Below are 12,096 nucleotides of genomic sequence, written 5' to 3' on the forward strand. Positions count from 1 at the left end.
ATTCCAAAAACAAGTTCTGTAAACACAGAGTCATCTCATGAAATATCTGTGACATGCTCTCACGCTCAAAATTATCAATACCCCTGGTAAATTCTCACTTAAACCTGCAAGTTTTTTTTGAATGGAAATGACATTGAGAATGACAAGTATTATTTAAAAAACTTTAAGTCAGAATTTACCGGGGGTATGAATAATTACGGCATACCTGTATATGTGAAAGGGGCTATCAGGGGCTAAATCAGATCTAAGGGAAATGTGCAAATTACAAAGTTCATATTTGGATTGTACTGACTCAGAATTAGTTTTATTGCCAAGTGAATTTCTTTTGGCTACAGAAGCTTCCAGTGTACATAAAGTGACAAGTGACAACACAAAATAAATAAACATTAAACAGAGATGGAGTTAGTCAAAAAAGATCTGGGGTGCGTTTCCCAAAACCATCGTTAGCCAACTAAGGTCGCAAGTTCTGTCGTTACAAACATAGTTTGCTGATTTGCCGTTTCCCAAATCCGTCGCTCCAACGAACATTCGCAAACTGCATCGCAAACTTGAGCACTCGCAATTACAGCTCTGGAGCTATAGTGTGAAACATCGTTCCTGGGTGTGTTCTATTCCCACTTATCCCCCCTATGCCCTATTCGTTTAGAACATTCTAACATTTAAAGTTGGAATTATGAAAAGTAAAAAAGCATTAAGGTCATCTCTCTTAGGTGTATTTGCTTTCAAACTATTTTATACAGTTCAGTTTTAGCGATCTTCATGTTTACAGTTGTGCTCCCTTCGCAGTGCCCTTTGAAAACATTGATGTCATTTTAAACACAGCCTCATGGTGAAAGCTATAGGGGACCTATTATTTAAAAGCTAAATTTATGTTACATCTCTAAAGCTGAAAACAAAAAGCATACGTTAATTCTTTTAATTTTTAGTGGGTTGTTTATTAAGTATCTGTACTGTTTATGACAGGTTAGAACTTTCTGCAGTGGTTTGCATGTGTCAAATTGTAGTAGGTAAAGTAGACTTTTCTAAAAAATAAATAAACAATATCCTACTTAATAATAATAATAGTAATAATAATCATCATCATCATAATCATCATTAATATTATTATTAAAGTATGATTTTTTTCATTTCTAATAAATAATAAATATTACATTTCATTTTATAATAAATAGCCTCATTATTTATTTATTTATATGATTTATATATGATATTAGAATAGGTGTTAGCGTTTGTAAGTGATTTTATGTTTTAGAATAGGATATATCATATTTTCAATAATATTAGTAAAGCAAACACAGGCCCTATATGTGCCGTTTACATATATTTCAGTTAATATGGAAAGCGAGTGCATGTTTTTACCAGATCTAATATTAGATTTTATTTTAAATGCTTAAAACAATATAATTTGCACAAAGAAGTTATGGGTTCTTCTCTAAAGAAGTAGTTACTCCACCCAGTTTAGAGCATCATTATGGGCGTTTTACGTTCTAACTAACGTGGTTCAAGAGATGGATCTGCGACAGAGAAACTATGCATTTTGGGAAACACTCGTTACTACATTGTTCTTTTCCTAAACGATGCATCGTACTATGATAGTTCAGCCGCGAGTTACATTGTTGTCTGGGAAACGCACCCCTGGATGTTGAATTGATGTACAGATTTGTTATAAATATACAGGTTATAACAGGGGTCACCAAACTTGTTCCTGGAGGGCCGGTGTCCTGCAGATTTTAGCTCAAACCCTATTCAAACACACCTGAACAAGCTAATCAAGGTCTTACTAGGTATACTTGAAACACCCAGGCAGGTGTGTTGAGGCAAGTTGGAGCTAAACCCTGCAGGGACACCGGCCCTCCTGGACCGAGTGTGGTGACCCCTGGGTTATAAGGTGCTGTGTACAAATGTGTATGGTGACTTATTGCACAGTAGGGGAATATTAACTGTTCATGATGTGGATAGCTTGAGGAAAGAAACTTTTCCTGTGTCTGGCTGTTTTTGTGCTCGGTGCTCTGTAGCGCCGACCAGACGGTAACAGTTCAAACAGGAAGTGTGCTGGGTGTGAGGTATCCAGAGTGATTTTGCGAGCCCTTTTACTCACTCTGGAAGAGTACAGTTCTTGAAGTGTAGGAAGGATGATTGCGGCTCAGCGATTTTTCTTTAGGTTGTAGGTGACCATCAACCGTTTTCTCAGAGGAAGACAAGCTGACAAAACATTGCTGTCACTCTGATACAAGTTTTATTCGTGGAGAAAAGTACAAAGCACTGCAGTGTTTGAGTGATTTGTGTTTGTCTGAGATAATTAGTCTACCGAAATGCGTATATTCCATACAAGCTGAGGCTGATCGGTCAATTCTTGTCACGTGACTCGTGGTGCGCTCGCGACATTCATTCAACTGGGTGCGTCTGGTCTGAAAGACAAGAGCGCGTCACACCGCTTGTGCACGCAAGCTGCGCACCTCTTGGAAATACGAACTTGCATGAACTCTAGAAAAGACGAGATATGCGAACAGCCCCTAAAAGGCTGCCGTCATTTGGGATCTCCATCAGCTGATCTTTGTGCACAGCCATGGTGGTTTCATCTGATTTGTTGACAAATGGGTTGCGGATCCATTCCTTGGCAGTTTGTGGGTCCTTCACTGGGTCTTTTCCCCTTAGCAAAGAAACTTTCCAGAGACGTCTGTTTCTTACTCATTTTGCTGCTTGTGGGTTCAATTTGGGCGCTCAAGTGACCGAGACATAACCGAGAGAATACGATCATTTTCAAAATAAAAGACTTTTCAAAATAAAAGATCATTCAGAGTAAGATAATGAATAAAACGGGAATAATTAATGATTTCTTGTGCAGCCCGGTACTGATTGATCCACGGACTGGTGGTTGAGGACCAATGGTCTATTGTATACACAAAGTATAATTATACATAAGTGAAGTTTATTTATAAACTAATTTCGAGAGGAGCACGTGATTATGATTGATCACAGCTGGTCCCGCATGATGCACCAATCAGATGATTCCTAACTCACTTTGAATAACCAGAGTTTCTTACTATAGTTATCTTCACTTTGAAGAACCCCTACTCCACCCCTACTCCTCCATCTTTTCTTTATAGGGTGGCACAGTGGCTCAGTGGTTAACACTGTTGCCTCACAGCAAGAACAACACTGATTTAAGTCCTTAACAGGTCAGTTGTCGTTTCTGTTCAGAGTTTACATGTTCCTCCCGTGCTCGCGTGGGTTTCCCCCGGGGTTTCCGGTTTCCTCCCACAGTGTAATAACCATGTGTCATAAGTGAATTGATCAACCTAATTTAGCACTATAGTCGAGCTCTTAACCAGCACTATATCTCTATATAGCAAATTATAATCTGTCATCAGCTCTAAATAAATGGAGAGTTCTCGAGATCTACCTGAACTCAAACTCCACTCTCGCCCTGCAAACGGGAGGGAGCCCCGGGCTCGAGGACATTCTGAGCTCAGGGCTCTCTCCCAGGACAACATGCCAGACAAGCTTTATAATCAATCATCAGCTAAATGTGAACTCTTGAAAGAGTAATTATTTCATTTTAAGCTGTGTTTTTGTTTTTATGAGCTTATTTTATTTCTTTGTGTTTGCATTGACAGTTTCTTTATTTTATATATATATAGAATATCATTGGATGCCACTCTGGTAAAAGTGAGAGATAATTACTGCAAAGGGTTCGTTTACCCTGTAGCGTAATGACAGATGCTTTCAGCTTAATTGTGCATTGTCCAGCATGTTTACAGCAATGATATGTTTTTTAAAAAGAGCACTATATTAGCCTATTGCACACTGTACATATAAAATGACACAAAAAACAGTCACATCATTTTACTTCAGTGAATATGCAGTGTCTCAACGCCCGTGTATGAACAAAGCATCAGTCAGTCTTTGAGTTCAATAAACATAAGTGGCATTTGCACCACACCTTGACGCTCATAAAAGAATAGCATGTGTAATCATCTTTATTGAAGTGAATTAGGTTGAAATCAGCGTCATGCATGCACAAATGAATGATATCTTGCACTTTTAATGCAAATAATGATGCACTTTTACACATAATAATCCACCATTATCACATTACACAAAACCTAAAAAGCAGCTCAAAAATAACACATTGTCAATATTATTTGAGACCCCCAAAATTTCACAAATCACATTTTCAGGGCAGCCTATGTCTTAACTAGCTCCTCTCAATACAGCATAATGTGTTTGGACAGGAGGAGTTTTGTTTCCCGGTGGAGTGTCTGGCTCTGACGGTGGAGGAAGTCATGCACATTCGACAGGTTCTGGTCAAAGCCGAACTGGAGAAGTTTCAACAGTACAAAGACATCTACAATGCCCTGAAAAAGGGGAAGGTGGGAACTAATCTGGAGCCACCATTCAGAGAAAGCATCATGCCAACAAAATAGATGTTTATGACATATTAAATTAAGACGTTTCAGTTAATTCTTTCTTTTCGTAAAGAGATAGTTCTCGCAGAAATGGAAGTTCTGTCATCATTTCCTCATCCGCCATTTCCAATGTAATTTCTTATTTCTGTTGAACACAAAACAAGATATCCTGAAGAATGCTGGAGAAATCAGCCATTGACATCCCAAGTATGGATGCCAATGGCTGCTTTTTTCCAACATTCTTCAAAATATCTTGTTTTGTGTTCAACAGAAGAAAGTAATTCAGAAAGGATTAGAACCACTTGAGTGTGATTTAAATGATGATAAACCTTAGTTTTTAGGTGAACTGTCTCTTTAATGCAAAAATAAATAATTAAATTGATAGCATATCATTAAAATATATTGTGAATATTGAGTATGTTATTGAGTATGATATTTCTGTTTTTACAGTTGTGCTTTTGCTGTCGAACAAAACGTTTTTCTCTCTTTACCTGGTCCTACACCTGCCAGTTTTGTAAAAGGTAATAAAAAAACCTATCATTCAGCATTTTACCGAATGCATTTTTGTAGATTTATATGGAAACCAACACATCCTTTTCTGGATTTTTGCAGGCCAGTGTGTTCACAGTGCTGTAAAAAAGTAAGTCATGATCTGTATAGATCATTCATGAACACATATCTTAATTGAAGGCACAATATGTCATTTTTAATTTTGATTATTTGTCTAGATTTAAACATTCTTCAAAACATTTGTGATAATGAAAGTAAATAAGTCAGGGATATATATAAATATACACTGACCGGCCACTTTAATAGGTACGCCTGTCCAACTGCTCATAAACGCAGTTTTCTAATCAGCCAATCACACGGCAACAACTCAATGCATTTATACATGTAGACATGGTCAAGACGATCTGCTGCAGGTCAAAGCGAGCATCAGAATGGGGACGAAAGGAAATTTAAATGACTTTGAACGTGGCATGGTATTTGGTGCCAGACGAGTCTGAGTATTTCAAAAACTGCTGGGATTTTCACGCACAACCATCTCTAGGGTTTACAGAGAATGATCTGAAAAAGAGGAAATATCCTGTGAGTGGCAGTTCTGTGGGCACAAATGCCTTGTTGATGCCAGAGGTCAGAGGAGAATGGCCAGACTGGTTCCAGCTGATAGAAAGGCAACAGCAACTCAAATAAGCACTCGTTACAACCGAGGTCTGCAGAAGAGCATCTCTGAACACACAACACGTCCAACCTTGAGGCGGATGGGCTACAGCAGCAGAAGACCGCACCGAGTGCCGCTCCTGTCAGCTAAGAACAGGAAACTGAGGCTACAATTCACACAGGCTCACCAAAACTGGACAATAGAAGATTGGAGAAACGTTGCCTGGTCTGATGAGTCTCCATTTCTGCTGCCACATTCAGATGGTCGGGACAGAATTTGGTATCAACAACATGAAAGCATGGATCCATCCTGCCATGTATTAACGGTTCAGGCTGGTGGTGGTGGTGTAATGGTGTGGGGGATATTTTCTTGGCACACTTTGGGTCCATTAGTACCAATTGAGCCAATTGAGTCAACGCCACAGCCTACCTGAGTATTGTTGCTGACCATGTCCATCCCTTTATGATCACAGTGTCTTCTGATGGCTACTTCCAGCAGGATAACACACCATGTCATAAAGCGTGAATCATCTCAGACTGGTTTCTTGAACATGACAATGAGTTCACTGAACTCAAATGGCCTCCACAGTCACCAGACAATCCAATAGAGCACCTTTGGGATGTGGTGGAACGGGAGATTGGCATCATGGATGTGCAGCCGATAAATCTGCAGCAACTGCGTGATGCTATCATGCCAATATGGAGCAAAATCTCTGAGTAATATTTCCAGTACCTTGTTGAATCTCTGCCACGAAGGATTAAGGCAGTTCTGAAGGCAAAAGCGGGTCCAACCCGGTACTCGTAAGGTGTACCTAATAAAGTGGCCGGTAATATTTTAATGTCAAAATCTTACATATTGTGCTTTTAAATGTTCTTATTTTACATTATTAGCGACAGGCTCATCGTGACTCCGTTTATATGGTCACAATGATTATCATTACGTTCATTTTAATGCATCGTCCTTTAGAAAGTCAAGACCTAAAGGAAGCTTATTTTTCTGTGTTTTCTTTATGCTTTAGATGCGTCTGCCATCCAAACCCTACGCCAGTCTGCCCATATACTCTCTGGGTCCTTCCACATCCACACTGAAGCGCGACGCGGCCACACACAAGGCAGAGAAGCCCAGCACGAGCCACCATCGACCCAGCCTTCAGCGCACAATGTCCAAGTACGACAACCCTGCACAGAGCTCATCTCTATATCACTGATATTTATTTATAGTTAGTTCAGGGGTTTGTTCTACATATCTCGCCTAAATGATCTTAGGCTACATTTGCACAACAACGATGTAGCCAAGAAATGGAAAAGTTTTAACCTTGCATTTTAAAAAATATTTACTTATTAAAAAATATTGACTTATTATTAATAAGTTTAGAAGTTTGAAAAATGAGCAACATTTCATCAAGGAAATTATTCGATCTAAGTATTGTCTAAAATGTATTTTCGTGTAGAAAAAAACCTTACAATGAAGGCATTTTCAAAACTTTTTATCTGATGTATCTGTTATCAGTCCCAAAAATGCTGTTGTCATGTAAAAACATAGTAAACTCCCCCTAAAGGCTGATTTATACTTCTGCATCAAGTGCACGCCCTGTGCAGCCTTCACGTGGACACTCACTGTGGCTGACGCCGACGCTGACAAGCACCTCTCAAAAAATTTAACTACATGTCGCAACGATGCGTAACGCAAGCTTTTGTGATTGGTCGGCTTGATAGCGATGACGAGTGTGGGCGATGCTGAGAGCTGCGAGCCCGTTGTGTTTACAAGTGTCGAGTCCCATGAGGGAGCTCCAGATGGAAACTTTTGTTTTCTGTTTACCTTATGATTAAAGTTGTTGCTCGTCCGCCGCTTACCGCCTCTGAATGAGCGAGTTTTAGTTACTTGTACATTAAGGTAGCATTCAGAAAGAACAAAACACCTGTGAAAAAACTTGACATAGAGGAATATAAAAACCTGCTGCCAGCTAACGTTTCGGATGTGTTATTGCAGAGCAACACAAACAGCACTCCGAAATATAAATGCACGACTACGCACAAGGCAGGCGCAGTGGGTCACGCTGATCACTCGACACAGAAGTATAAACCAGCCTTAAGGCCGTGTCCACACATACTGGGTAGTTACAGTGCATCTGGAAAGTATTCATAGAGCTTCACTTTTTCCACATTTTTTTATGTTACAGCGTTATTCCAAAATACCCAATAATGACAATGAGAAAAAAGAGTTTTGAAATTGTTGCAAATTTATTAAGTATAAAAAAGCTAAAAAGTCACATGTACATCAGTATTCACAGCCTTTGGCGTGAAGCTCTGAATTGTGCTCAGGTACATTCAGTCTCCACTGATCATTCTTGAGATGCTTCAGCAGCTTCATTGGAGTTCACCTGTGGTCAATTCAGCTGATTGGACACGATTTGAAAGGGCATACACCTGTCTATATAAGGTCCCAGGGTTGACAGTGCATGTCAAAGCACAAACCAAGCATGAAGACAAAGGAATTGTCTGTAGCTCTCTGAGACAGGATTGTTTCAAGGCACAAGGCTGGGGAAGGTTACAGAAACATTTCTGCTGCTCTGAAAGTTTCAATGAGCACAGTGGCCTCCATCATCCGTAAGTGGAAGATGTTTGGAACCACCAGGACTCTTCCTAGAGCTGGCCGGCCATCTAAGCTGAGTGATCGGGGGAGAAGGGCCTTAGTCAGGGAGGTGATCAATAACCTGATGGTCACTCTGTCTGAGCTCCAGCGTTTTTCTGTGGAGAGAAGAGAACCTTACAGAAGAACAACCATTTGTGCAGCAATCCACCAATCAGGCCTGTATGGTAGAATGGTCAGACGGAAGCCGCTTCCCGCCTGGAATTTGCCAAAAGGCATCTGAAGGACTCTCAGACCATCAGAAACTAAACTCTCTGGTCTGATGAGACTAAAATTGAACTCTTTGGAGTGAATGCCAGGCGTTACGTTTGGAGAAATCCAGGCAGCCCTCATCACCTGGCTAATACCATCCCTACAGTGAAGCATGATGGTGGCAGCATCATGCTGTGGAGACGTTTTTTAGCAGCAGGAACTGGACGACTAGTCAGGATAGAGGGAAAGATGAATGCAGCAATGTACAGAGACATCCTGAATGAAAACCTGCTTCAGAGTGCTCTTGACCTCAGACTGGGGCAATGGTTCATCTTCCAGCAGGACAATGACCCAAAGCACACCACCAAAATATCACTGGAGTGGCTTCACAACAACTCTGAATGTCCTTGAGTGGCCCAGCCAGAGCCCAGATCTAAATCCTATTGAACATCTCTGGAGAGATCTGAAAATGGCTGTACACAGTCGCTTCCCATCAAATCTAATAGAGCTTGAGAGGTTCTGCAAAGAGGAATGGGCAAAAATTCCCAAAGACAGGTGTGCCAAGCTTGTGGCATCATATTCAAAAAGACATGAGGCTGTAATCGCTGCCAAAGGTGCATCAACAAAGTATTGAGCAAAGGCTGTGAATACTGATGTACATGTGATTTTTCAGCTTTTTTATTTTTGATAAATTTGCAACAATTTCAAAAACTCTTTTTTCACATTGTCATTATAGGGGATTGTGTGTAGAATGTTGAGGAAATCAATGAGTTTAATCCATTATGGAATAAGGCTGTAACATAAAAAATGTGGAAAAAGTGAAGCACTGTGAATACCTTCCGAATGCACTGTATATAAACCCGGAGTAGAGTTAAATAGAGTTTTTCCCACCTTAATTTGAAAAATTGATCTAAAATAAAATCTTCGTCAACATGAAAGCATAAAAACACACACTCGGATGCTCAGGGACTTGCCAAATCAACAAGTGGCGATAAATGCCTTTTATGCTGGGTTCACACATTTAATTAAGTAGTCAGCGCCAATAGACTGATTTCACGCGGCCGCCATTTTTAAACGCGAAATCGAGGCTGCGGTGGGAAGAAACCCGGAAGTATCGTTGGGAGTTACATAGGAAAGTTGTGTACTTGGCTGTATATCTTATCAGCGAGGAGAAAGTGACACAAATTTATAATTTCACCGCCTTCTGAGTGACCTGAAGGTCCGTTCTGAATGAATGGTGAAAATAAAAAGGGATATCAGAGCTCATTTTCAGCTAAGTTAAGGGAAATGGCACTAGTTAGCTAACGTTTTCTTTCCCAAACACACGTTTTAGATGCCATTTATCAAACTCAAGTTAATGAACTGATTCTTTCACTATATTAGACTTGTCATGATACTGAATTAAAAGAAAAACCGTCAGTTTCCCGTTAACATTTAAGGCACTGTCGATGGTTTTCTTAAAACAGCGCTGATTTGTCATCATGTTCACGTGCTCAACAGAAATGCTTGTGATTGGCCGAGAAGGTCATCAGTTCACCCTTCGCTGTTTACAGAACACAAACACAGAAGAGCCGAGCGATCTGCTTTCACTTGACTGACCTTCACGGCCGCTTCGCGCTCCAGTCTCCGCATATCTGTGTTTGCACTGAGCGAAGGGCGGTAAACTGAGTGCAAACACAGATACACGAAGACTGGAGCGCGAAGCAGCCGTGAAGATCAGTCGAGTCATCTGCGCTCAGCGGCGTTTGAATGTTAGCAGGAAATGGACTGTTTTAAAACTTCAGTAGGGGGACAACACTATTACAGACAACACGAGGGTGTGCCACAGACAGTGTTGTGCAAGTTACTTCCAAACTGTAATACATTACAGATTACTTATTACTGTGATTTAAAAGTAATCCCTTACCTTACAATATTACTGTCTGAAAATTGTAATATGTTACATTACTCTTATATTACTTTTTAGTTACTTTCACCAAAATAACTACAGAATTAGAACTTACCATTCTAAAATGACTAAATGTACTGCAGAGCATTTTACATCCAGTAGAAAGCGATATGATGTAGCAGAATGACGGTGACCTATCCAGGCTACTAACAATATAGTATATATTTGGCAACGTGAAGGCTCAAGACAATGCAAGAAAGGAAAAGAGCTAGAATCACAAATGATCAAAGTCTGTTGAAAGATTGGTAAAGGTAAAGTGAATATCTGGCAATATCTGTGAATAGCTTGGCTATTTTCATATTAGACACAACAGGCCTATATATAAACTCCAATGCCATGACGAGATACATTTTTTTCTTAATCTTGCCCTTATTCTATTCACTTTAAATTCAGGTTCACAACACAAAACTGTCATGCACAAAGTGAGCATGATGAACATAGCTTTCTCAATATAATGCTCGTGCACCGATTTCCTCTGTGGACAAAACTGCTTGTGAGCTCTCAAATATACGCTGCTCGCGTGCAAATTTTCTCATGCTCTCTCAAATATGCACTGCTCACGCACAAAATTTCTTGTGCGCTCACAGTACACTACTTGCTCAGTGAGATTATATGCAGACTCACAATTTGTGTCTTGTGTTCCCTCTTCCTTTCATGCTTTTTGATATAATTTATATTTGTACACTATTTATTACAATAACCAAAATACTAAAATAGACTTACATATAACATTTTTAATCTAATCCACTATAACCTTTTTTGTTGCTGTGTTATATGATGAAATATTTCCAATTTCAAACACTTAAGACACAGAGAAAAGAAGTTGAATGCAAAGAATACATTTTTCAAAAACATTTATTAAACATCCAAAAGGTGCACCATACTAATCAAATAAAACAACATTTAAACAAAAATATAACGAATGCAAGCAGAAATGTAACCGATAAAAACAGGGGAAAACTTGATGAGGTATTCTAGCCTACTGAACTATTCACTCCTCAAATAAATCTCACTATCCCATTTTATCATGGCAACTAAAATAAACTGAACACGTCTCTGTTGTCTTCCACATTGCTGATGAGATTGTGGAGGACATTTTCCCTGTCATGTACAGTGTTTTGAACAGTTCTACAGTAAAGTACTTCAATTAATCAGTTGTGCCAATACTAGTTGCTATGGTAACACAAGCGTAATATAAACAAATTACCCAGTGCTGTAGTTTTTTTTTTACAATATAGGGTATACTATACTACAATTCACCACACTTTACTGTAGTAAAACTACACTTTGTATTTCATTTTATCAGTTCACTATTCTTAATACTACAGTATGCTGAAGCATTCATTAACAAATTGTAAATAATACTAGCCTAAAACATAGGCAGTATATCTAACACTCAAAAACACGAGTATTTATTATAGAATTTATCATAACCTTTTAGTGTTTCGTGTATTGCTAATAAATACCGTAGCAATATATAAACCATATCAACATTCTTGGGATAACCAATTGAACAGGAGGATCTCTGGAGAGCAAAAGCACGAAAAGAAGAGGAAACATGAGGCACAAAATGTGAGTCTGCATCATCTGACGGAGCCAGAGCAGATCATGATGGAATGATTCGCACGTGAGCAGCCGTGTTTTGAGTGCATGCGACTGCGAAAAAAAAAATTGCGGTCGAGTTGTCCACGAACAGAGAATTACATGAATGCGCTCTTGTAAAACTGCGCTTACGA

General features: G+C 39.4%; 1 protein-coding gene across 2 annotated transcripts in view; it reads left to right on the plus strand.

The window, feature by feature from the left end:
• spire1b (spire-type actin nucleation factor 1b) overlaps nt 1–12,096 on the plus strand; it is a 69,921-nt gene that overhangs the window by 51,099 nt on the left and 6,726 nt on the right. For both annotated transcript variants that reach the window (XM_056475816.1, XM_056475817.1), the window contains 4 exons: nt 4,236–4,373; nt 4,860–4,930; nt 5,022–5,049; nt 6,590–6,738. In XM_056475816.1, coding sequence (XP_056331791.1) covers nt 4,236–4,373; nt 4,860–4,930; nt 5,022–5,049; nt 6,590–6,738 — 386 coding nt within the window. The remainder of the gene's footprint in view (nt 1–4,235; nt 4,374–4,859; nt 4,931–5,021; nt 5,050–6,589; nt 6,739–12,096) is intronic.

Source organism: Danio aesculapii, chromosome 16 (genome assembly GCF_903798145.1).
Source record: "Danio aesculapii chromosome 16, fDanAes4.1, whole genome shotgun sequence".
Taxonomy (NCBI): domain Eukaryota; kingdom Metazoa; phylum Chordata; class Actinopteri; order Cypriniformes; family Danionidae; genus Danio; species Danio aesculapii.